The sequence below is a fragment of the Miniopterus schreibersii genome (assembly GCF_964146895.1).
Source record: "Miniopterus schreibersii genome assembly, chromosome: 16".
In the NCBI taxonomy this organism is placed as follows: domain Eukaryota; kingdom Metazoa; phylum Chordata; class Mammalia; order Chiroptera; family Miniopteridae; genus Miniopterus; species Miniopterus schreibersii.
The window spans coordinates 39,240,821-39,267,529 of NC_138116.1; the positions used below are offsets into that span (position 1 = coordinate 39,240,821).

The following is a 26,709-nucleotide window of genomic DNA, read 5'->3' on the forward strand; positions in this document are numbered from 1 at the left end:
ACGTATTTGTCACATTGACAGGTTGCTATTATTGTCTGAAATATAATAATAGATATCACTATATCTCTCAAATATTATATATACTCATGAATATAATAACAGTAATAGCCAGCTGTAGGCCTGTTTTGTGCGCACAACCACAATGCCTGGAACTTACGGTCCCTCCTAGAGAGGCTGCGACTGCTCAGTCTGAAGTAGCCACATCACTCTCGTGTTTAGGCTCCAGTGGGACTCATCACCGTCTGACGGTGTCTTATTTTTGTCATTGTCTGTTTTCCCCACTAGAATGTAAGCCCCATGGAAACAGGCACTTTGTCTCCCTTGTTCAATGCTGGTTGCTCCTGATCTAGGACAATTGCCCGCACATTGTACATACTCAATAAGTATTAGCACGAGTAGAGGAATCATTTAATTCAAGGAGCTTAATAAAAGGGGGTTCATTCTTCCCTCTCCTTTCAAAATCCGCCCCACATCCAACTCAGCTTATGTAATGTCAGGCTGCTTCTGCTAAGATGTTCATTTAATGATGTTTCTCTTTCAAACCTACAAAGACCTTTATAATAATTCAAGTATTTTCATAACTATGACCCCTTTTATTAAGTCAATTTTCCAGCTAAAATGCACCTTTATTTTTCTCTGGCAACAGCTTGGGTTTGCTTGTTTTTTGTCCATAAACTCTCCTCCTCTGGGAAAGCCTTCACCCTCCGTTCTGCCTGCACAGGTGCTAATGCCCCACTGAGCCAGCACTCCCAGCGTATGTTCTGAAGATACCACATAGCTCTGAGATACCAGTACCCCAGATCTCCTGACTTCTCATGTTCTTTCCACTAATGTTTGCCAGAGAGCATCCTGAAAAAACCAGAGATCCCACGAGAAACATAAAATAAAATCACAGTCATACAACAAAATTGACTGGATTAATTGTGCAGGACTTCTCAGGGCTCTTAAAATGCTATTACATGTTGTAAATTGTCAAAAGTGGGTTATAGACTAGTTATAAAATGCAGTGTTTCCCAAATTTGCCTGACCAAAGAGCCTTGTCTTCCAGGGGCGTCTTCCAGATTTGGCATTCCATGAAATAAACTTGGGAAAGTGCTGTTGTAATACCATCTGAAATTCACTGCTGGCAAACTGATCGTTCTAGAGCACTTTGACCCACTCCCCTGAACTCCGTAATGTCTGCGGTTTATGTCGTCCATTGGAACTGCTGCTTGTGTAGCAGTTTACCTGTTTTATTTGTGTGCCTTATCTCCACAACCTAACGAGTTCTTAGAGGGACTGAGCCCCTGTGTCCAGCACATGAGCTGTGCACAGACAGAGCCGATGGTCAAACATGCCCACTCAGTAGACAAATGGGACTTTCCTATTATTTGCATTTTCTCAGCACTTTATGATGTCTCCTTGCCAATGACCTTGAGAGTGTCTCCCAGTAACCTCTCCCTTTATATTGCTCCATGGTTTACTAGTTCATGTTGAATGCTCAGGATGGTTTTTATTTTTAGGAAAGATATTCCAACTACCCTCTGAAATTCTTTCCTTGGTCTCATTTGAAAGACTTACCTGCAGTTTATTTTCTATAGACGTTATCACGTCCTGCCCCCATCTCCAGCTTCCTGTCACTCCGGGAAGCCTGGGTATTAGGACATGGGATTAAAGATACAGACATAAGCTTTTTCACCAGCGAGTGCCAAAGGCTTTTGTCTGCATGGTGCAAAGAAAATAATATTTTATTCATTTCCTGGGATTTCAAAAGCTACTGAATCAACAGTAACACAAGCCTAGTGACATTTTAAAGGGATTTTGTTCTAAGTGTCTTGAAAAGGTTCTGTTTGATCCTGTGACTTTTGTTGGCACCCACAGCTGTCAAAACTTTAATTGTTCTTGGAATTTTAATACGAGTTTCTAACCCGTGGACTGTTGGGGTCTGGAAGTATCTATAGTAATGAGGAGGGAAAGGACTTCAATGTGTATTGATAAGCCAGACACAGGTAGCCATTTAATCTCTGTACATTTCATTGCAGTCTTGCGGCAACATCTACAAGGGCCTTGCTCAGACTGGTGCCTGGGGCTGTTTCGATGAATTTAATCGAATCTCCGTGGAGGTCCTATCGGTCGTGGCAGTCCAGGTATGGGGGCCAGGAGGTGGTGGAAGTGCCGTGGTCTTCACGCCAAGCACTCGCAAGCTGCATCCTCTTGTTTTCAGCCTCTCATCTGTTTCCCCGACTCCCTCCCCGCTTGCATTTCGTGCCTCTTCCTCCGCCCTCTAAAATCAGGCCTGAGTGCAGGATATGGTGCCCTACAGGCTCCTACCAGGGTGGACCCACTTACTGGCTGTGGGATTCCACTTTCTCCTCTGTAAAATGGGAGTAAAGAACAGCCAACTCACCTGCTCTCCAGGGAGAGGAAATGACTAAACTGGATGGCAGAGCCCAGCTCCCCGGAAAGGGCGTAGGCTTTGGAAACTGTCAGACCAGGGCTTAAAACTCAGCTCTGCGTTTCCTAACCCAGAGTCTGGCAAGTTGCTCCACCTCTCTCAGCCCAGTTCACTTAATTACATATCAAGTGAGCATTACAGAGTGAACGTTATTGAAAGGAGGGAGTCATTTTCGGGTCGGGTTCTGTGTAAGCATGCCACTGGCCTTTCAGTCGTCCAGCAAGCTCTCACCGTATGCCCGCGACACAGCAAGTGCTGCGCTCAAGGCCAGGCTGAAGGGTCCCAGGGCAATGGGACAGGATCCCTCGCTGCAAAAACATGAGCTCCTGAGACAGACACGAGCACTCGTTAGTGTTCTAGAAATGGCTCGGATCCTGACTCACACTAGGGAGCATCAGAAGGTGGGGGGCTGAAAAGTCTGCTGAAAGTCTGTTCTGTACCAGATGCTTGTCATGTGTCGTCTCTTAATATCTCTTATATTCCCACACCAGCCCTGTGAGCCACTATTACCCCCATATAGATACTCATATGTACATATGTATAGATACATGTGTGTGGGTGTACAAATATAGATTTAACCCTGTCACACCGAGCAGGTGCAGGTCTGGGCACGGAGCTGGTGTAGAGAAGGTAAAAGGAAAACGTGAGTTTAGACAGGCAGGTTCAAACCAACTTAATCCATGATGTTCATGACACCTTCTTCAGCAGGCAACAGGGACCCTGCAGATTGCTGAAGGGCAGTCACCCCCTACCTGGAAAAGCTTTTAAGGAGGGTGGGCAATGGGACAATCAATGACTGCAATCCGTCAGAGCTCTAATTACAGCTGCAAAGGCACAAACAGGAGCCCGTCAACCTCCCTAATGGTCCCCCAGTCATCAGAGAGACGCACATTCTTGGCAGCACCTGTTCCCGTGCTCCCCCTATAACCTGAGCCCCCCATTGCCCACCAGCGAAGCTTTGGTTTCAGAGCCCCGGTCCCTCTTGCTTCAGTAGGCAAGGTGAGAGTAGGGGCTTCATATAGTGCCCAACGCCGTGGTGAGGTCTTGGGAGCAGTTGTATGACCTGTGCTTCTGTTCGTGCCCACACCATGCGGTCAAAACGGCTTATTTTCCTCTTATCATCCATTTTTATTTCTAAAGCAATAAGTAAACACTATGGAAAAAGGAACCTGGACTCTTTGGTCCCTATAGGTCTTTTTAATTTTTTCAGGTCCAGGCAAAGAGCAATGAAAAAGTTTAGCTCAATTGACATTTGTCTTAGCAAGTGTGCAGGGGTGGGGGAGGGACTTCGGAGAGAGGGCTGTCCACGGGGACAGGGGAGGCAGCTGAGACAGCACCCTCCCCCTCCACTGGCCTGTCTGTCCCGGCAAAAGCCAGTCCCCATCCACATCCCCCCCCCCATGCTGGCACCCCCCTGTCCAGGCACGATGTCCCTGCCACAGGCAGGCTGGATGTGCAGCTGTGTAGAAGTGTGGAAGCCACCGCAGGCTGAACGGTTGTAGATCTCACACCATCCGCTGATGGCCCTGGCCCACCCTCATCTCAGCTGCCTCTGGGAGCCATGGGTGGTCAGGAGCTCTGCGGGGTCCCCCCCTCTCCACCACAGTGGTTAGTCTTGCCATCTCTTGCATTTGACAGCCAGTCGGTGCTCCCACTCAGTCATCTTGTCCAGACCGTTTCTTGGTGAAGCTCCAGAAAGGTACAGAAATGTTGGGTTCTTCTCTTGTTCCCAGTGGGGACACATGGTTTTCCGTTTCCTTAGATCTGATCCATTAGGAGTGAGTAGAGGAAGGACGTCAGCTCCCGGCCTGACACTCTTGGCCTGAAACCCTCACTCTCCTGGTTCACAGGAGCTGACTGTGCACATTTCCCTGCTGCCTCCTCAGAGCTTGAAACTGACCATGGTGGGAGTGTTTCCACTCTGGACACTGGCAAATTCTACAACTCAGGGCACTTTTGCTCTCTTGGAGAGCAAGTTGCTAGGCATTTACCATCACGCCTCTTCCTTGCAGGAATGTGAGGTCGATGTTGCCAGATCTTTTAAACTTTAAATAGAGGCTGAACATCTATATATGTTTTTTTAATTTCTAGATTTTAATAAGTTGGCAACTTATTTTGCTTTTTAAAAAACAGATAAAAACAAAAAAATCCCTGAGCCAGACAAACACATTAGCCAGCTGCATTCACCTCTGCCTGGCACATCACAGTTTAAAACCAGGAACGATGCCCCTGGAAAGTCTCTCTGAATTTGGGGTGCCATCCACTTTGGAGTATAAGCTGTGGAGTAAAATAAGAGAAATAAACCTTTCTCAGAGCACTGATTCTAGGCCTAGAATGGCTTTGAAAATCAGGAGATAAACGTAGATTTTTCACCACTGTGGACATTGGGGCTGAAGGCCCATAATTATACCGCGTGCCTGGAGTTTGTCTCCCCGCTTCTCCCACTGCAGGTGGTGTCTTCCTCCACCTTTGCTCTCCTCACCCCCATCCTGTTATCTCTGCCCACCTTTCTGTGCACCCCCGTCCTCTTTACTTTTGTGATTCTCTACACCCTCCTTTCCGGCTGCTGGCTACCAGTTTCAGAGGGCATTTCTTACTCTCACCAGCCAGGTTGCAGCGCTGGGACTGCCCTCGTTTAAATCCAGGACGACTCACCATGAGCAGTTATACCCACGGTGTCCCAGTGCAGCACTCAGTGTGTGCCAAAGGCCTGTTTCAGTGTGTCCCCCAAGGAGCCCAGGGAAAGAGCAGGCGGTGAGAGTTGGACCAGGATCAGCATAGAGCCTGTCTTGGACTCCCGAGGTTGTGTAAGCAAGTTCCACATACAATTGGGATTTTAAAAGAACCAGGTTATTGTAGAGTGGGGTTAGCCAGGCAGGGGGATGGGGATGTGATTATGTGTGTAGGCTCTGATACCATACTGTGTGTTCAGTTCTGGCTCTGCCACTTACTAGCTGTGTCCCCTTAGGTAAATGTCTCAAGTTCTACATCTGTAAAGGGGGTTAATAATCATGCCTACTTGATGCAGTTTTAATAATTATTAAATGAATTAATATGTGTAAAGCACTTAAAGCACTACAGATATAGGCACTCAATAAATGTTAGTCTCTCTTATGATGAAGAGGAGGAAGGTGGTGATGGTGGTGGTGGTGGTGGTGGTGGCAGTAACCATGGTGGTGGTGCTGATGATGGTGATGATAGTAATGATGGTGATGGTGGTGGTGATGATGGTGTTGTTATTGGTGATGTTGGTGGCAGTGGTGATACAGTGATGGTGGTGATGACCATTGTGATGATGTTAGTAGTGATGATGATGATGGTGATGGTGGCAATGATCATGATGGGGCTGTTGATGATGGTGATGATGGTAATGGTGGTGGTCATGATGATGTTGTGGTAGTGATGGTGGTGATGGTGCTGCTGCTGATGGTAATGATATTGATGCTAAAGATGATAATGGTTGTGATGGTGATGGTGATGATGGTGCTGGGGGTAATGATGTTGTTTGTGATGGTGATAAAATGATGGTGGTAATGACTGTTGTGATGATGTTAGTGGTAATGATGATGATGGTGCTGGTGGTGGTGATGATGATTGTATCATTATTACATGAACACTATAGTAAATGAGTTGACAGGAAGTAGAAGGCTGGCACACAACAGGGCAGGGATGGGAGGCCTACTCTCTGGTCTCTCCAGTATTCTCTACATGCTTCATTCCTTCTCTACTGACTCAGCCTCGGCTATTTTTCCAAACTTAACACTTTCCTGATAAGGCAATGCCCAACATTCATTGTCCCTAATGGATAATAGACAATGTGAATTTGCCTTATTTTGAAACTGTCCAACATGAGGTCAGAAATGGGTTCTCCAAGATCAGTTCCCTGTGCTCCTGGAATTAAATGAAATAAATTGAACCTGGAGTTGCAGGATGCTCTCACACTCCAGTCTAGGAGCTCGCCCATAGGAGACACTCTCAAGAAAGTGGTCTGACAACAGCCTGGGAAAATCTGAGGTGGTAGCATTTAAAATCACACACCCATCCAAGGAGAAAATTGCTCTTAATTGCTCACACAGTCATCCAGGCTAGTATATTGGTTCAGAAACCCCACCTGCTGTGACACTTTCTCCCTTGCCCTCCCTCTCCTTCTCTGCCTCTCCTCTTCTCAGCTCCTTACCCATACGTGCCCCTCGTCCTGTAACATCTACAAAAGTGCGTGCTTCAGTGTCCTTGTAGGTAGATATCTTCCTGTCTCTGTCAGACTGGTCCATCAGAATTGCATCTCCATTAGGAAAAAGAGCAATTGCTCTACTGTTTTTAAATGTATAATACATTTACAGAATGTATTTACTTTTTTCAGAATTATGCCATTACTGTTTCAGTCAGCTCTCTAGGCTTTGCATTATCTGAGCCCAAGGGACATGGGCCTCCCGGGCACACCCCACTCCCCATACCTCCAGCTCCTTGTTCCCCTCCACAGGCTCTGGCCAGGCATCCCTGCCACTTTCCTCCCTTCCAGGGCGGGAGGGAGCTAGCAGCAGCAACTCAGTGAGCAAGGACTCGGGAGACCACCATAGCTGTGTTCCAAGTACTCAAGGTGCTGAACAAATGCCACAGTCTCAGAACCAGGGAGCTACCCATGGGACACCCTCCATAGAGGAGCTTAAGTCTAAGGTAGAAGCACAGAAATATAAAAATGTAAAAAGTGATGAGTGGGCTGCACTTCCCGAAGGCAGTGGAGTGAGCCAAACAGGATTTTAATTACACGTGGCATTTGGGAGAAAAGGCTGCCAAAGAGAATGACCACAGGGGAGACCACAGAACGGGCCACTTCCTGAGAATGAAAGGGGCAAAGTGGATGGGTGTGAAGAAAGAGCTGCTGGGATTCATGTAGCAGAGCTGGCTTACAACCGCCTTAAAATGCAGAGAGCTGGAATGCCTTCAATACTTCCTGAGCACAGGGCCCTGAAGGACGTCCTGGATCCCGAGCACTGTGACCTCTCGATGGTGTGTCCAGTGTCCCAGCTGCTGTGACTGAGATGAGGCAATGCCAGCAGAGCTCTCCTGCCCTGCAGAAGCCGGGCGAACAGAACCTGCTATTAGCACCAATGTTTCACCGCTAACTGGATCCTCCAGTCTGTTCAACATGCTTTCTCAAGGGCCCCCTTCAGAATTCACACAAAGCACAGATGCCACCAATCCTACAGGCAGCATCAGTTCTTGCTGAGCCAGTTTCTGGGCCTCGGTGTTGCCCGAGGGAATGTCAAATCAGAGGGAACAGCAGAAAAGGTCCTGGGCTAAGGCTTTTGCCTCCAGTCAGAGGTATCAGAGTAATTTGTAAGTGGTAATTAAGCTCACCTCCCGCTCAACAAGATGATGCTCAGTGTATTTTGTAGATGAGAGATAGGTCCCGGGCCTAAGGAGAGAACCCAGCCTTTACCACTCACTTAGCTGGCAGGGTGGTGAGAGGCTGTGTGGCAGGGCTGTGCTGTGCGCCTGAGAACCGGCAGAGCTCCATCTGTTTGGCCAGTGTGCTGGGTGCTGGAGGGTCAGCCTCAAACTAATTGCTGCAAGTTCAAATGCATTCGGTCAGGAGAGCTTTGCTTGGGGAAAGGAGCTGAATGCTAATTGCAGAACTGTCATAAGGTCTGCAAAACCTGTGAATCCAGGCACTGGAGAGAGCCTTGCCCAGTGCGTGCTCCCTCCCTGTCTCTTGCCCAGTGCGTGCTCCCTCCCCGCCTTCCTCCCTCTCTCTCTCTCTCCCTCGCTCGCTCTCTCTCTCTCTCTCTGTCTCACTCACACACACACACACAAGCACACACACACATACACCTGCAGCCCAAGTTTGGGGCTCATTCAAAAAAACCTTGCACTGGCCCCAACTTTCAGGTATTGCTTTCAAAACCCCAAGGGACATTCCGGGGCCTGGCTGAATAAGTGTGCCCCTTTGTCTTTCCTCCTCCTGTTGATGATAATTTTTGTGCATGTCTTTTTCATAGCACCAGGTGTGAAAATAAAATGGGTGAATTTTATTTCTCTCTCCCCCACTGCTAGTAAGAGTGACCTAGAATGGAGATATGACCAGGTGAAGCTTCAGCTTAAATCCCCTGTGGCTCCAGACCACAGTTAAGGAAAAGCCTAATCTCTGTGGAAAGCCACTAATAGCACCTGGGGGCTGGGCCCCAGCCTACTTTTGCCACTGTGGCTCTTTCTTCTGGCATTGCAGGACCACCCTCCACACAGGATCACCTAGGCTTAGTGTGGTCTGTGCTGGAGGAGTAGACCAACATGAGGACCACAGCTGTGATGACAGGCCCATCAGCAATTTTCATGTCGGCTGCTGTGGCTTGTTTTGTTTTGTTTGTTTTAATTGATTTCATTGCTGAAAGTATTACAGATGTCCCCCGTTTTCTCCCCTTTACCCTCCCCCCATCTCCCACCTCTCCCACCTCTCCCCAGTTCTTCCCCTGTCTATGTCTGTGTCCATGGGCTATGCATGCACTTTCTGTATGCTAAAGTCTTTATGATGCTATTTAACTTAAAGCTTAGAACAAGCCCAGGAGGTAGGTGCCGGTGTCCCTCCATCACACAGAGGCTAGGAGCCCAGGCTCCAGAATTCATGTGCCTGATTCAAATGCAGACATCACCACTGAGTAGCTGTGTAAGGTTGGGCAAACTACTCCACCTCTCAATGCTTCCATTTCACAGAGAAATGGGGATGATAGTATAAGTGTCCCCTCGAAGGACTGAGGAGAGGATCACCTGAGAACAGTGCCCAGCACGTGGTCAGTGCTAATACTGTGCCACTGCAGGGGGACAGATGTGCAAAGAAAGGTACACACGAGTTTGCTGGTGCCCCCCAACCTCCCGCCACTGTTATAAATGTGGATAAGTGCTGCCAGAGTTCCTTTAACATGCATCCAGTGCCCGTCAGCAAAGGTCCAGGTTGCAGTCACTGTGCGCGTCCTTCAGTGAGAAGGGCCACAAAACAAGTGTCTGTGCTGTGGGTGGGTTCCCAGCTCTGGCTTGCACCCGACACTGACACCCAATGGATGCATTTTTCCACTGATTGTTCACCAGGTAAAATGCATTCAAGATGCAATCCGAGATAAGAAGCAAAAATTCAACTTCCTTGGTGAGGAGATTAGCCTGAACCCTTCCGTGGGCATCTTCATCACCATGAACCCCGGCTACGCAGGCCGCACGGAGCTGCCCGAGAACCTTAAGGCTCTCTTCAGGTGAGCATCGGCTCAGCCCGTGCGAGTGCCCAAAAGAGAAGCTTCTTTTATTTTTTTCAACTGGAAAGGTGTGACCTATATATTAGTGGAAATTTGGAATATATAAAAAAGTAGATTTAAAAAACAGTCTTTAACACCATCACCAGTAATATGAATTTTTGCTTGTGTTCTGTTTTTCTTTATATGCATGTTTTAATGTCATATATTTATAGTCTACATTTGTAGTCTACACACAGTTTTATATTGTTTTGTTTTTTCATTTCATAGTCTATTATAAGCATATCATAAATAGTTTCTTCTGTTAGATATTCTTAATAAATCTAATTTTATGACTGCATTTTAGTCTATCAAGTACAAGGTTCACAATGAAATTAACTAGTTCCCCAAAGTTAAATATTAAGGCTGTTTCTAACATTCAAAATAAGTTTATGCATAATGTTGCAATACACATCTTTGTAAATGTCTTTTTTTCTACATGCATGGTTATTTTCTTTGGTTAGCTTCCCAGAAGTGGAATTACTGAGTTAACAGGCAGGAACATTTTTAAGGCTTTTGATGCACATTGCCAAGTTGCTTTCTAAAAAAGAAGTGCTGAGTTCCATTCCCAGCAGCAACACATGAGAACACTTCTCTTATTTTACCTTTGCCAGTGGTGGATATTGCTATGTTTAAAAATCATCTTTATTTTGATAAGAAAACACAAATGCATTTCCTAGCAGGACCTGGAATCTCCATTCTTTTATTTTTTTCAAAAAAGAGGAGTCAGCCCAACAAAGAGGAAACTAAAAGATGCTTTGTGGCTTCTAATTTCTACCTACTCAACCATTACCTAAGAGAGAGGCTGCGGGAGCTATGATAGAGCTGTTCGTCCCATCTTCAGACTGAGAGATCCAGTGCTTTCTGGGGATGTGAAGGCCTAGGAGGCCGCTGCAAAGCTCCCTGTGTACTCAAGTCCCTCACTTTTAAACTGCTCCAGTGGTGGCAAATTCCTATATCACGGGTGCAGTGCGGATACCTCCCCCTTCAGACAGGCCCCCACTTCAACCAAGAACATGTTGGAATTTCAACAGGCCGTCTAAACCAGTGCCAGGGAACACTTGTGTTGTTTTCTATTTGTTTACACAAAGTACTTATTAAATAAGCCTGTGTTACAAACAATAATGGAAGGGGGTTATCATTCTGATAAGAATTATTCCTTGAATTTTTTCCCCCTGAATTTAAACAGAACATATATCCATAGAAAATTTGGCGGTGTGGGGTGTGGGGTGGGGGACTGAAAAAATATTTGTAAAAGCAATAAATATAGACATATACTTTTGCATTTAATTCTCACAAAGACCCTACAACGTGGATATTGTTAGTTTCCCCCTTGTACAGTAAGAAAACAGATGGACTCAGCAAATTGCTCAGGGTAGTAACCCTGGTTACTAGGGTTAGATAGTAACTCAACTAGTAAATGGCAGAGCCGGAGTTTAAACCCAGGCAGTCTGACGCTGGTCTCTGCTCCTCCCCTTCCCAGTCCTATCACCCAGAGAGAGTCAGTGTAAAGAGCTGGCATCCTTCCTTCCAATGCTTTGTGGGTAGAGTATTTCTTTTTCAAACCTGGAATCAGACCTATATGGTTTCCTACCCTACCTTCATTAGTTAATGTCTGCCCATGTCATTAAATAGTTTAAATTTTACAGCATTATCATGGCCACTTGGCATTGCATTGCGCAGATACATATTTAACCTTTTTTCATGTTGCAGAATAATTTTGAGTTTCTAAGTATTTGGTTACTTTTTTGACTTTGAATACAATGTAAATTAATTTAAAGAAAAAATGTACTTGAATGAAATGTTTTTGGAAATTTCGTATCAGTGTAGGAAAAATGCAATTAAAGAATGTAACAACCTTAGGCTCCCGTTATATACCTACAAATTAATTTAAAAATAAGTAATTTTAAAATAAAATGTTTCCAGAGCCAGAGGGGGGAAAATGAAAGTAAATCCTCCTAAATGAACAAAAATTCCCTTCAGTATTCTCATATATCCCATTTTGTGACAAGGTGGGTTAATAAGTACACACTTTAACCCTCAGTATTAAATATTTATATTTGTATGCAAAGTAAGTACAACATAAGTCCTGAGTGTGTAGGCCTCAAAGGGACATATGTGTTCAGGATGAAGAATAGAAAGATTCTCAGCTTCTTGTAGACATCAAGAGAGACTAAATTCCTCAACCTCAGCTCCTAATCTGTTCTAAACAACTTGCTTTACTAATCTGTGCCTTGTGTAAGGCACACTGGACTCAAGTTACCAGAGTTGAGTTGGAGCCCCAACTCTGCCCCTGTCTGCTAACTTCATCGACTGGGGACAGAGAATTCACTTCCTTTATCCTTAGTTAACTTTAAGTTGAAAGTCTTAGTTTTTGAACTCACAGATGCCTCCATCTGTGATCCTGGCCAGTGTCTCTTGTTTTATAAGCTCCCCTTCCACTGTGTGTTGGGAACTCTCTCAGCCTTTGTCTCCCTGTGCACAGGCCCTGTGCAATGGTGGTTCCAGACTTCGAGCTGATCTGTGAAATCATGCTGGTGGCAGAAGGATTCATTGAAGCTCGGTCATTAGCCAGAAAGTTCATCGCCCTTTACAAGTTGTGCAAAGAGCTTCTCTCCAAACAGGTACACTCCCTAGTTAAACTGGAAAATCAATCGCATGTGATCGCCTTAGCTCTGGACGGATTTTAGGGCCAATGTATTAGAGAAACATATTAGAGCTTTCTTGTAGAGCCGCTGTGCCCAAAAGCATAGTAAAAGTTCTGACCACTTGTGTAGTTCCAACCACATGCCTCTTGCTTAAACTTTTAGAACCTCCTCGCTACTGGTGTCCCCACCTCTACTCCAGTCCCTCAAATTCATTCTTTAGCCACCAGCTAGAGTGATCACTTAAAAATGCTCCTCAATATTTTTAGAATAAAGATCAATATACTTTGCACTCTCCACAAGAGACATGCACAGAGCTCTGTCTCCTGCCTACCTCCACAGCTTCATTTCACAGCCTTCTCCATACCATACTTCTGTACCTACATTGGTTTCTTTGAGTTTGGTGTGCAGTGAAAACGAAGCACATAGTAGCAGTATCTAGGCTAAGGATCAGAATGCCCTGGAGAAACAATACTAAAGAAGACCCGAGGGAATCGAATTCAGTCAAGTACAGATAAGAAAAAAGTACAGCCAAGGCCAGAAGGAACAGGATTTCCACAGGCTCAGAGGAGGGAAAGAAGTCAATTTCAAGTAGAGCCACCATGTCTGTGGTCTTTCTGGCACAGTGAATTGTCCTTTACAGCATGCATCACAGCTCTAACTAAATAACAATCTGCTATGAAGCAAGTAGCAGAGCTGAGATGTGAACCTAGGTCAGTCTCAGTTCAGATTCTGTGCTCTAAACTGCACACTCCACCACTTCCCCCACCATACTGCTCTGAGACCTGATGTCAGCAGTGTGGTCCACTCATCCACAGAATCTGCTATCAGAACTTGTGGCCAGTGGGATCCACCTTTGACAAAATATTTTTTTGATATTCAATATTATATTAGTTTCAGGTATACAGCATTGTGGTTAGACATTTATATAACTTGCAAAGTGATCCCCCTGATGTCTTGCACCCACCTGACACCATGTATGGTTATTACAATATTATTAACTGTATCTCCTGAGCTGTACTTTACATCCCCTTGTCTATTTTGTAGCTGCCAATCTGTACCTCTTAAGCCCCTCACTTTTTAACCCAGCTGCCAACACCACCCCCTATTCCAATCTGGCAACTATCAGTTTGTTTTCTGTATCTATGAGTTTGCTTCTGTCTTGCCAGTTTATTTTGTTTTATGATTCCACATATAAGTGAAATCATATGGTATTTGTCTTTGTCTGACTTCACATAGCATAATGTACACTAGGTCCATCTGTGTTGCTGCAAATGGTAAGATTTCATTACTTTTTATGGCTGAGTAATATTCCATTGTATATACATACACTTCTTTACCCATTTGTCTCTTTATTGGAGCACTTGATCCCTTTACATTTAAAGTGATTATTGATAGGTATGTAGTTATCTCCATTTCAGTAATTGCTTTCTGATTTTTTTTTTTTCTTTTTAGTTCTTCTCTGTTCCTTGCATATTCTCTTACTTTCCTCTCTTGTACATTGATAAATTTCTGTAGTGCTGTGTTTGGATTCCTTTCTCTTTATTTCTTTTTTTTTTTAATATATCTTTATTGATTTCAGAGAGAGGAAAGGAGAGGGAGAGAGAGAGATAGAAACATCAATGATGAGAGAGTCATTGATCGAGCCCACAACCTGGGCATGTGCCCTGACCGGGAATTGAACCCCGATCGCCTGGATCCTAGGTCGATGATCAACTGCTGAGCCACGCCCGGCTGGGCTCTCTTTATTTCTTATATATTTCTTACAGATTTTTGGTTTGTAGTTACTATGTGCTTTATGTATACCAAGCTATGTGTATTACAGTCTATTTCAAGTTGGTGGTCACTTGAGTTTGAACACATTCTAAAATCCCTACCATTTTTACTCACCCCCCACATGTTTATGTTTTTGTCGTTAATTTTTCATTTGTGTGTATGTTTGTGTGTATACTTTATTTGTTTGTTTGTTTTTTAAATATATCTTTATTGATTTCAGAGAGAGGAAAGGAGAGGGAGAGAGAGAGATAGAAACATCAATGATGAGAGAGTCATTGATCAAGCCCACAACCCGGACATGTGCCCTGACCGGGAATCGCACCCCAATGGCCTGGATCCTAGGTCGATGCTCAACCTCTGAGCCATGCCCGGCTGGGCTGTGCATATACTTTAACTTACTGTTATAATGACACATAAATCTTCCTTCCTTCTTTTTTTTTTTTTTGCCTTTTAATCTTTATAGTACCTTTAGGGTTGTTTGATCTACTGCTTTTATTTTGTGTTTGCCTTTGTCAGTGAATTTTTTTTTTCTCTGTGATATTTTCTTATTCATATATTTTATTATTTTTCTTCTTAAAGAAGACCCTTTAACATTTCTTGTAATGCTGGTTTTGTAGGGATGAATCCATTCAGCCTTTTCTTATCTGGGAAGCTCCTTATCTCTCCTTTGAACCTAAACAATAGCCCTTCTGGGTAGAGTAATCTCGGTTTAAGTCTTTACTTTTCATCACTTTGAATAATTCACACCACTCACTTCTGGCTCAGAGAGTTTCTGTTGAGACATCAGCTGACAGTCTTATGGGAGCCCCGTTTAGGTAACTGACTGCTTTTCTCTTGCTGCTTTTAAGATTATCTCTTTGTCTATCACTTTTGGCATTTTAATTATGATGTGTCTTGGTGTGGGCCTCTTTGGGTTCATCTTGCTTGGGACTCTCTGTGCTTCCTGGACTCGTATGTCTATTTCCTTCACCAGATTAGGGAACCGTTCAGTCAGTATTTCCTGAAATAGGTTTTCAATATCTTGCTCTTTCTCTTCTCTTTCTGTAACCCCTATGATGCATATGTTGTTATACCTGATGCTGTCTCAGAGGTCCCTTAAGCTAGTCATATTTTTTTTAATTCTTTTTTCTTTTTGCTGTTCTGATTGGGTGTTTTCTGGTACTTTGTCTTCCAAATCACTGATTTGATTTTCTGCTTCATCTAATCTACTGTTGATTCCCTTTAATATGTTCTTATTCCAATTATTGTAGTCTTCATTTCTAACTTTTTTAAATGGTTTCTATCTCCTTTGTTTTTTTATGTTTCCTATCTCTCTGTTAAAGTTCTCACTGTGTTCATCTACTCTTCCCCTATGATCATTGAGCATCCTTATAACCAGTGTTTTGAACTCTGTATCTGATAGATTGCTTGTCTCCATTTTGTTTAGTTTCTTTTCTGGAGTTTTGACCTATTCTTTCATTTGGGTCATTTTTTTGGGTCTCTTTATTTTGTGTATCTCTCTCTGTTTGTTTCTATGTATTAAGTAGATCTGCTATGTCTCCCAGTCTTGGGAAAGTGGCCTTATGTAGTAGGTGTCCTGTGGGACCCAATGTGGCAGTCCCTCTGTTCACCTGAGCTGAGTGCTCCAAGAGTGTTTGTTGTGTGGGTTGTGTGTGCTCTTTTGTTGTGGTTGAGCCTTGATTGCTATCGGCACATCAATGTGGGGGATTGAGCCTCAGGCTGGCTAGCTGTAAGAACTGGCCATTACTACAGTGGACAAATTGTTGTGCAGAGGCTGGCTCCACATGGAAGAATTTGCTTTAGCAGGGCCCTGGTGTCTGTTGAGTTTACCCTTTTGGTTTATTCATGGCACCAATTATGTGGTTCTCTGATGTGGTCTGAGGCTGACTACCAGGTATGTTGGTTCTGGAGCCCTTTGAAGGGGCTCCAGTGCAGGTCAGGGTCAGCCACTGCCACCTGGTAGGAACCATAAAGTGATCTGCAATTGGTAGCTGCCTCTGTTGGTCTGGAGGCACCTGGGAAAGGTTATGCTGTGAATAGAGGTCAGGGCCTCTAGTGCCAGGCCAGGAGCCACTTAGCAAGAGGTACAGGGCATGGTGAGGCCAGCTGCTTCTTGTTTGGGGTTTGTGGACCTTTGAGAGATTTTAGGAAAATCTTCAGCATAGTCCAAGGCTGGCTGCTTGTGAGGAACAGCTGCTAAAAGAGGCTAAGGCTGGGTGTATGAATTGGGTGAAGTGAGGTCTCAGAGAATCACCATGGGGGTGGGAGGAGAGTCGTGTTAGCTGGTTAAGGTAGGATCAGATATGGCGTTCACCTGTACCTTCTCGCTGTGTCTGGAGAGGGCTCAGCAAAGGAATAATTGCACTTGCTAACACTTTAGTCCCAGAGACAGCAACCCCTCCAGTTCTTACCCTGAAACCAAACAATTCAAATTCCTCCCCATATGTCCCTAACACTTTCTGAACTGTTGTCCCTTCTCTGGAGCTTAAGGCAAGTGTTTGTAAGTAAGTGAATCTGTGCTTGGGCCCTTTAAAGGGACACCTGGGCCCTTTAAAGAGACACCTCTGTCTCACCTGGAATGAGTCCCTACTGATTTTTACAGGCAGATGTTTGAAAGACTCTTCTTCTCAACACAGGTACTCCAGAAGGGGAACCTGCTATTGGGCTGGGACCCCTCACTCCTCAACAGGGACCTCTGCAGCTGAGATATCACTCCCTATTTTTTTTATCACCACACATGGGTGTGGGACTAGCCCATTTCACGTCTCCACCCCTCCTACAGTCAGGACATGGCTTCTTCTTTATATCCTTAGTTATGGTGCTTCTCTTCAGCTAGCCTTCAACTGATTCTTGAGGGTGATTGTTCTACAACTTAGTTATAATGTTGATGTGGTCATGGGAGGAGGTGAACACACCGTTTACTGTAGAGCATGTAAGTTCAGCCTCAACAGTTTCTAAGAGCTAATGTACTTGATATACAGGGATAGCTGGATGGGTTTGGAAGTGGTTCTGTTTAATCTCCCTGACCCCAAGTTCACTGTATGTTCTGTGTCTGCTTTGTTGTCATAACAGCTAGAAAAGTAATTAATGCCAAACTAGGAACCAGAGTCCCAGGCTCACCATCTCCTACATCATTAATTATTTGCTATGCCTCTGCCTTGGCATCAAAATTACCTAATATTTACATGATATCTGTACTTTGCAGGCACTAGCCTAAGCATATGGTTTTCTGCATCCCAGCAGCTCTAATTTAACCCTTGCTGCCTTCCCCAGGATCACTATGACTGGGGCCTACGGGCCATCAAGTCTGTGCTGGTGGTGGCAGGATCTCTGAAGCGGGGAGACCCTGACAGGCCTGAGGACCAAGTCCTGATGCGCTCCCTGAGAGATTTCAACATCCCCAAGATAGTGACCGATGACATGCCAGTGTTCATGGGCCTAATTGGGGACCTCTTTCCCACCCTGGACGTCCCTCGAAGGAGAGACCTCGACTTTGAAGCTTTGGTTAGGAAGGCGGTAGTGGATCTGAAGCTCCAGGCTGAGGACAACTTTGTGCTCAAGGTATGTGGGGTTTTCCTCCCAAGAGTTGTCTTAATTCTCTACTTGGACATTGGGTCACACTTCATCCTTAATCCAAAGGGTTGCTTTAGATGTACAGATATTTATCTGCTTTGTAATAACTCATTTCCATAGTTCTTACTGTGGCACCCACAATGTGGAATGCATGGAGGGGAGTACAGAGAAAGACAGAGCCCTGACCATCAGGGAGCTCACATTCTAAGGGGAGGAATAGGCCCAGTCTGCTCTGCTCTAGCACCTGTTCCTTTTATGTGAATTACTTCATACGTGATTAAAAGGAATGAAATGATGTAACTTGGAAGCCATGTGGGTTCACATATGCTTTTCTCCTCTTGTAAATGTTTTGACATGATCAAGGACAGGCTTTTTGTTGTTGTTGTTGTTCAAAATATTACAGATGTCCCTTTTTCTCCCCAGTGACCCTTTCCACCCCATCCCAACCCCTCCCCAGTCCCTCTCCACACCATTTTCCATGTCCTTGGGTTGTGCATATATGCATATAGTTCTTTGGTTAATCTCTCCCCCCGCCCACCCTCGTCCATCCCTCTGACATTCGTCAGTCTGATCCATGCTTCCATGTCATTGAATCATTTATGTTCATCAGTTTATTAAGTTCTTTAGATTCCACATATAAGTGAGATCATGTGATGTTTGTTTTTCTCTGCCTGGCTTATTTCACTTAGCATAATATTCTCCAGGTCCATCCATGCTGTTCCAAATGGTATGAGGTCCTCCTTTTTTACAGCTGCATAGTATTCCATGCTATAAATGTCCCACAGCTTTTTTATGCACTTATCTACTGATGGGCACTTGGGCTGTTTCCAGATCTTAGCTATTATAAATTGCACTGCTATGAACATAGGGGTGCATATGTTCTTTCTGGCTTCTTAGGATATATTCCTAGAAGTGAGATCACTGAGTCAAAAGGCAGCTCCATTTTTAATTTTTTGAGGACCCTCCATACTGTTTCCCATTGTGGGTGCACCAGTCTGCATTCCCACCAGCAGTATACTAGGGTTCTCCTTTCTCCACACCCTCGCCAGCACAAGTTGTTTGTTGATTTATTGATGTCAGCCATTCTGGCAGGTTTGAAATGATACCTCATTGTAGAGAGATGCAAATTAAAAGGACAGGCTTTTTACAATTAAAGAAAAAATCTTAGGGCGTAGGCGGAATAATGCCCCCTTCCAAGATATCACATTCTAACCCCCAGAATTTGTGAATACATTACATGACATGGCAAAAGGGGATTGAAGTTGCAGATAGAGTTAGTTTGTTAATCACCTGACCTGGAGATGAGAAGATGGTCCTGGTTTATCAGGGGCCCAATATAATCACAGTGGTCTTTGTAAGTGAAAGAGTGAGGTAAAATAGTGTCAGAGTGATGCTCCGGGAGAAAGACTGAACCAGCCATTGCTGGCTTTGAAAATAGAGGAGGGACCATGAGCCAGGGAATGTGGGTGGCCTCCAGAAGCTGGAAAAGGCAAGAAAACAGATTCTACCTGAGAGCTTTCAGAAGGAACCAGCCCTGTCAGCACTGTGATGAGAGCTCATGAGACCCACTTTGGACGTCTGACCACCAAACCTGTAAAATAATAAATGTGTGTTGTTTAAGCCTTTAACTTTGCAGTAATTTGTTACAGCAGCAAGAGGAAATGAATACATTTAGCCATAGATATAGACTTTAAGAAAAAGATCCTGAAACTTTAGTGCAAGTATAACTAGTTTTATGACCATAGGAACTAGTGGTTGTACTATTTTCTAGAAAGACTCAGGGCAGGTGAAACCATTTCCCCACCTGTTAAAACAGTGTATTAATGAAGGGGGCTCCATCTAGATCAGATCCTTACTTGTGATTAACATGGTCTTTATTAGAAGTCAATATACCCATGATCGACCTATTGAAAAAGAGAGCACAGGCCCCCAGATTTAAGGCTTTGAAGGATTAACAGACATGAGGTAGGATACAAACTTTCTAGTGATTTAAATGCACTAGCATTCTTATTGGAATTAGGAGGCATTGTTGAGTTCTTAGGGCTTACAAAATTCTGTACATTTTGAGTGGTCTACCCCAATCCTGTTTTTTCATAAGCCTGTTATTTTTACTGTGCAATTTTGCAGAAGGTAACATTTTTCAGGATGAATAAATGTCATTACAGTAGAAGTGCCTGCACCCAAATAACTATGCCTTGGAGCTGGATATGACAAGTACCATAAAAGAGGGTTCTGGGGTCCAGGGATATGGACGAATGTTTTTCCTGTACAACAATATGTTTAAGAATCACATGAGAATGACTTTAGAGTTCACAGTGTTTTTATATTCTGTATCACATTAGGTTCCCCTCAACCCTCAAGACAGGGAGAAATGAGACACTTTACAGATGAGGAAACTGGGATGCAGTTCCTTTTCCAAGATATTCCACTGAGCTTTTCACTGGAGAGAAAGAGCTGCCCCTTGAGGAGCACACAGGCTGGAGGCAGGTTACTCCTGCCCCACTCCAGGAGGTGTTTTTAGCACACACTACTTTCAATAGTAGAGATTAAGCCCTGGCTACATATAAATAGAATTGCAAATCTACCAATTTCATTTCTCGGATTACATTTTACAGAAGAAACTTCACCCAGTCCTTTGCAGCTGGGGTGGTTTTTGTGTGTTAGCCCCTCCTGACTCCCAGCCTCTCTCTTTTTAAGTTCAGTTGATAGACTTTTTAATGATAGAGGTGGGCAAAAGGTCCTTCCAGGTAGAGGGAAAAGAGTCATCAAAAGGGTAGATGGAGAAACAGATTGTACTAGCAGCAGGAAAAACTCCAGTGTTGCTAGAGAAAAATATAATGGGGAGGGGGTGGTCATGGGGAGTAGGCAATAGGACAGATAATATGGAACCAGGACATAGAGGGCCTTGAGTGCCAGGCTGAGGGGCTTCCTCTGAAAGGATCTGATGCTAAGAGGCACCCCCATCCCCGAGATGAGTTAAATGTGATGAGGCTCCTAAGATGCAGTGCACTGGGGCTGATGGCTTAGATCAGGACCACCCACCCCTTCCTGGACGCTCTGGGAGTCTGCTGAGGCAGTATGGTTCTCCTTCCCCGTTTTCTGCATTTTCCCTGCTCAGAATCATAGCCTTGCTTCCTATATATTTGTCAGCTGGTCCACATTCCGTTTCCTCCCCTTCTTTCTCATAACCACTTTCTGCTCCTCGGATAAGACAGACGCTCCCTATTAAAGGCTCTTGGAACAGATGATTTTTCTACCCAGTTTTTATTTGCTCTGTCCACTGAAACTTCTGAAAGTTAATCTATCAAAAACCGTAGTGAGGCTCTGGTTTGAGATGGCTTCCTGTGATCCCTTAAAAGTGATAGTACAAATTTAATGGTGTTTTGTTGTTGTTGTTGTTTTTTAAGACAGAGGAATAAACCCATTGAGTTGTGGAAACTGAGACGGGGATAGTAGAATACATTTCTGGAAAAATGGAAAAAGAGGGTGAAAGCAGGTTGAAGGATTAGGCAGAGCAGGGGCCAGGGGCCCGGAATACACTTAGCAAGGGCTTCAGGGGAAGGGGACAGGAAGTGGCCAGCCTGCCAAGCAGAACCCAAGAGAAGCTCTGGGCTTGGGGCTGGTGATGAAGGAAGGCAGGGAGGAGAAAGAGTACAGACACAGCCAGAGGGGAATCATCAAACCTGTTTACGCTATAATTTTGCCACTTAGCTCCCTATACTCTTCTCCCAGCCCCCCATTCTAGTCCCCAACTCCTCAGAATGCAGTCTATGTGCAGTAGGCATTTAACATACAGCCAAAAAGAAAAGCCTGAGGGAATCTAATAGCTCTTGGCGGGGGGACGACACTAGTTAGTGCCCTCGTTAAAGCGCTTCCGTTGTGTTTAGAGCCCCTTGGCCTGAAGGCCAGAGGCCTGCTCACTCGCCCACAAGTGAAAGGGCAAAGACAATGCCTAGGATCTGACCATGTGCGCAGAGCGTCCTCTCAGCCCTCACCCAGGTGAGAGGCACGTACATCAGCAGCAGACTGCACCCATCCCAGCTCCTAGGAAGCAATGCAGCTCTTTATTTAACCTTCAGGCTCATCAGAACCTGGAGAAAACCAGCAACAGGAGAGATAAACTCAACCCCCCCCCCCCCCACACACACACACACACAGCAACCGATTTCAGTAGAAATAAGGAAGAGAACATTTTGAAAATTCTAATTAATATCCTTGGAGAAAATTAAGAAAAATATATCAATAAAACAAGAATGAGATAAAGAAAAAGAACGCTTGGAGAATTGTAAAGAGCCCTTCGAAATGAATTGTGTCATTGATGACACACAAAATTCAGTGAGAGGACTGGGAAAAAAAGACAAGGAAATCTCTTAGGATGAAATTATGTATGTATGTCTGTATGTATGACTATGAATGGGTATAATAAATAAATATGTATATATAATGTGTGTATAATATAACATATGTAATACACAGAGAGACAGAAAGTGTGACAGGCAAGATGACATACAGAGGATCAATCTAGGTTGTACAACATGTTACCAATGGGAATTCTAGAAAGAAAGAAAGAAAGAAGAGAGGACTTGCTAGAGCTGGAGAGACATGTATCCAGACCGGACAGTCTCAGTCAGTACTGAGCAGAGTATATTTAGATAGACTCATAACAAATGTCAGAAGCCAAGGATCAAGAGTAAAAAATAAAAGTTTCCTTTTTTGGTGATGGAGTGGTAGCACAGGTGACTCGGGAAAGGAATGAAATTCAGAATAATGTCAGACGTTCTCATCAGCAGTACTGGGTGAAGGGTAAGGACAAGATTCTGAAGGGAAATGATTTAAATACTTCAAGTTAATCGGAGAGAGTCATAAGTTCTACTTCTTATGCAACTTTTTTGAATAGGTTACTTGCAGACATACTACAGCAAAATCAGGATTAAAAACAAGAAAAATGTCATAGGACTTAAAAAATCAAGAATCAAAAAATAATCCTGGAATAATAACTATTAACAGACATAGACAGCAATAAATCAAAATTAGAGCAGGAAGTCCATGGTCTCCAAGAAAAAAGACCTCAAAAATGGATATATTAAAATCAAGACTAGATTAACAAGATGAATGTTCTTCTCTATTTTATTTAACTTCTAAGTTATGGGAAATAAGGCAAGTGTCATTTTTTTTAACAAAGAAAAAGGAAAGTAATTAAAAGCCTCAAGAGAGCCCAGTCAGGTGTGGCTCAGCAGTTGAGCATCAACCTAGGATCCAGGAGATCACAGCTCAATTTCCAGTCATGGCACATGCCCCGGTTGCAGGCTCGATCCCCAGTCAGGGGCATGTGGGAGGCAGCCAATCAATGACGACTCTCTCATCATTGATATTTCTAGCTCTCTCCCTTTCCTTTCCTCTCTCTGAAATCAATAAAGATTTGTGTGTGTTTTTTGAAAAGCCTCAAGAGAAAAAAGTCGTGGTCTAAATTTTATTGTAAAAATGAAATGTGGGACTTCCAGTCAAGATGACAGAGTAACTAAATGCTGTGCTCACCTCCTCCCATGAACACATCAAAATTACAACTAAACTACAGAACAGCCATCCTGGGGAACCTCCTGAAGTCTAGCTGAACAGAAGTTTTATAACTAAGGATATACAGAAGAAGCCACGTGGAGACTGGCAACAGGGGTGGAAATGCAAGACAGGCTGATCCCACACCCACGTGTGGTGGTCAAGAAACCAGAAGGATATCTTGCCTGTGGCAGGTCCCCCTGAGGAGCAAGGGGTTCCAGCCCCACACTAGCTGGGGAGCCCAGGGTTCCAGTGCCAGGGAGACAAGCCTTCATAAATTCTGGCTATGAAAACCAGCAGGGATTGCGGCTCAATGAAATGGAAAGCTGCTAGAGTCCCAGCCATTCCTCTTAAAGGCCCACACATGGACTTGCTGATGAGCTCACTTGCTCTGAGCTCCAGTGCTGGGGCAGCAGCTTAAAAAGCACCAGGGACATACTGGGAGGAACTAAATTGTTTGGCTTCAGGGTGAGGGCTAGTGGAGCAGCTTTCTCTCAGACAGAAGTGCTGGCAGAAGCCATTGCAACAGCTGACCTTGACTTGTACCAGGATTCCTCCCAGAAGGCCTCAGAACCAACACACCCAGTGGCAAGCTTCAGACAATACCAGAGCATCACACAACCACCTTCACAAATGACACACCCAAAGGGAAGACTTTGCAGGCCTCAAAGCCTGACTAAAACAATCCTGCTTCATGGTGTCAGCCCCTGCAAAACAGCTCCTACCCAGTAGTCACGGCCAGTGCTCAGAACCAATCTGCCCTCCAATTGATGTACCAACAACAATCAAGGCTCAACTACAACAGGAAGGCACACACCACCCACACAGGGAACATTCATGGAGCACCTGGCTCAGGTGACCAGGGAGACTGTGCCACTGACCCCACAGAGTGCCTCCTATGTAAGACCATTCCCCCAAAACAGGGAGAAGTAGCTCGTCTACCTAGTACACGGAAACAAATAGAGGGAGACACACAAAATGAAGAGACAAGAAAACATGTCCCAAATAAAAGAACAGGACAAAACTCCAGAAAAAAGAACTAAACAAAATGGAGACAAGAAATCCACCAGATGCAGAACTCAAAACACTGGTTATAAGGATGCTCGATGAGTATAGGGGAAGAGTAGATGAACTCAGTGAGAACTTTGACAAAGAAATAGGAAACAGAAAAAGGGAGACAGAAACCATTTAAAAAGTCAGAAATGAAGACTGCAATAACTGGAATAAGAATATATCAAAGGGAGTCAACAGTAGGTTAGATGAAGCAGAGAACCAAATCAGCGATTTGGAGGACAAGGTACCAGAAAACACCCAATTGGAACAGCAAAAAGAATTTTTAAAAATATGACTAGCTTAAGGGACCTCTGAGACAACATCAGGTATAACATCTGCATCATAGAGGTCCCAGAAGGAGAAGAGAAAGAGCAAGATATTGTAAACCTATTTCAGGAAATAATGACTGAAAAGTTTCCTAACCTGGTGAAGGAAATAGACTTGCAAGTCCAGGAAGTACAGAGTCCCAAGCAAGATGAACTCAAAGAAGTCCACATTAAGACACATTGTAATTAAAATGCCAAAGATGAGAGATCATCTTAAAAGCAGCAAGAGAAAAGCAGTTAGTTATTTACAAGGGAGCTCCCAAAAGACTGTCAGCTGATGTCTCAACAGAAACTCTGCAATCCAAATGAGAGTGGTATGAAATATTCAAAGTGATGAAAGCAAAGACTTAAACCAAGATTACTCTACCCAGCAAGGTTATCATTTAGAGTTGAAGGAGAGAAGAGCTTCCCAAAAAAGAAGCTGAAGGAATTCATCTCCACCAAACCAGTATTATAAGAAATGTTAAAGGGAGAAGAGAAGATTAAAAATATGAATAATAAATGGCAATAACTACATACCTGTCAACAATTACTTTAAATGAAAATGGATTAAATACTACAATAAAGTGATACAGAGTAGCTGAAAGGATAAGAAAACAAGACCCATACATATGCCGTCTGCAAGAGACCCACTTCAGATAGAAAGACATACACAGTCTGAAAGTAAAGGGATGGAAAAGATACTTTATACAAATGGTAATGAAGAAAAAACTGTTGTAGTAACACTTACTTCAGACAAAATAAACTTTAAAATGAAGGCTATAACAAGAGATAAAGAAGGACCCAGCAATTCTACTTCTGGGTATTTATTAGAAGAAACCCAAAACACTAATTTGAAAAGACATATGCATCCCTATGTTTATTGGAGCATTATCTACAGTAGCCAGCAACCTAAGCACCCATCAATGGATGAGTGGATAAAAAGCGTTGGTACATATATACAATGGAATATTACTCTGCCATAAAAAGTGTAATCTTGCCATTTGCAACAACATGAATGGAACTAGAGAGTATTGTGCTGTGTGAAATAAGTCAGACAGAGAAAAACAAATACCATATGATTTTACTTATATGTGGAATCTAAAGAACCAAATAAAGGAAAAAACAAAACAGAAACAAATTCATAGAAACTGAGAACATTTTGATGGTTGCCAGAGAGGAGGAAGGTTAGGGGAATTGGTGAAAACGGGGAAGGGATTAAGATGTGCAAATAGCCAGTTATAAAAAGTTATAGGGATGTAAAGTACAGCATACAGAATATAGTCAGTAATGCTGTAAAAACTATGTAAAGTATCAGATGATTACTAAACTTACTGGGGTGATCACTTTGTAAGTTATGTCAACTGTAATTGAATAATAAAATATTATTTAAAAATAAAAATGAAAAAATTTTAAAAAGTAAATGTAACCTGATAGTGATTGATGTATGTAGTGTAAGGAAAGAGTATTCATTTGACCTTAGATTGATGCCTAGAACTTCCTCTAATAAGCCACGACACCAGGCCTACAGAGAACACAATATATTCCGGGTAACTACTTTCTTCTGTAGTGAAAATATCTACAATCACAAAAATGTCAGCCACTATTTGTCTTCAACTTATAATCATGGAAAATATAAAATGCCTAAATATATGTACAGAACAGAATGTAGATATTTTCAAACATGGCAATGTAAAAAGTATAATGTACCTGAAAGAAGATAGGAGATGTACAGGGGGAAAAAATAGAAGGAAGTAGAGCATATTTGTATATTTATCTTACAAATGATACTGTCAGAAGTTGGTGGATTTGTAACAGTTAGTAGAAATAACCCCTTTATCAGCTGATAAATAATAAAGAAACGTGGTGTACACAATGGAATTTTATTCAGCTATAGAGAGGAATGAAGTACTGGACATGCCACAGCCTGATGAGCCTTCAAAACATCATAAGTGAAATAAGCCAATCACAAAATACCACATATTTTATGAATTTATTTATAGGAAATGTCCAAAATAGGCAAATATATCAGAGATTGCATAGGGCTGAGGTAGACATGGAGGGGTGGGAAGTGACTGCTAATGGGTACGGTTTTT

At 43.5% G+C, this 26,709-nt stretch overlaps 1 protein-coding gene across 1 annotated transcript in view; it reads left to right on the top strand.

Annotated features, from left to right (window-relative positions):
* DNAH9 (dynein axonemal heavy chain 9) overlaps positions 1-26,709 on the top strand; it is a gene marked incomplete at its 5' end in the record, with an annotated part of 294,508 nt that overhangs the window by 102,936 nt on the left and 164,863 nt on the right. Inside the window, 4 exon segments of the mRNA XM_081115813.1 lie at positions 2,022-2,126; positions 9,515-9,672; positions 12,194-12,332; positions 17,403-17,690. Coding sequence (XP_080971939.1) covers positions 2,022-2,126; positions 9,515-9,672; positions 12,194-12,332; positions 17,403-17,690 — 690 coding nt within the window.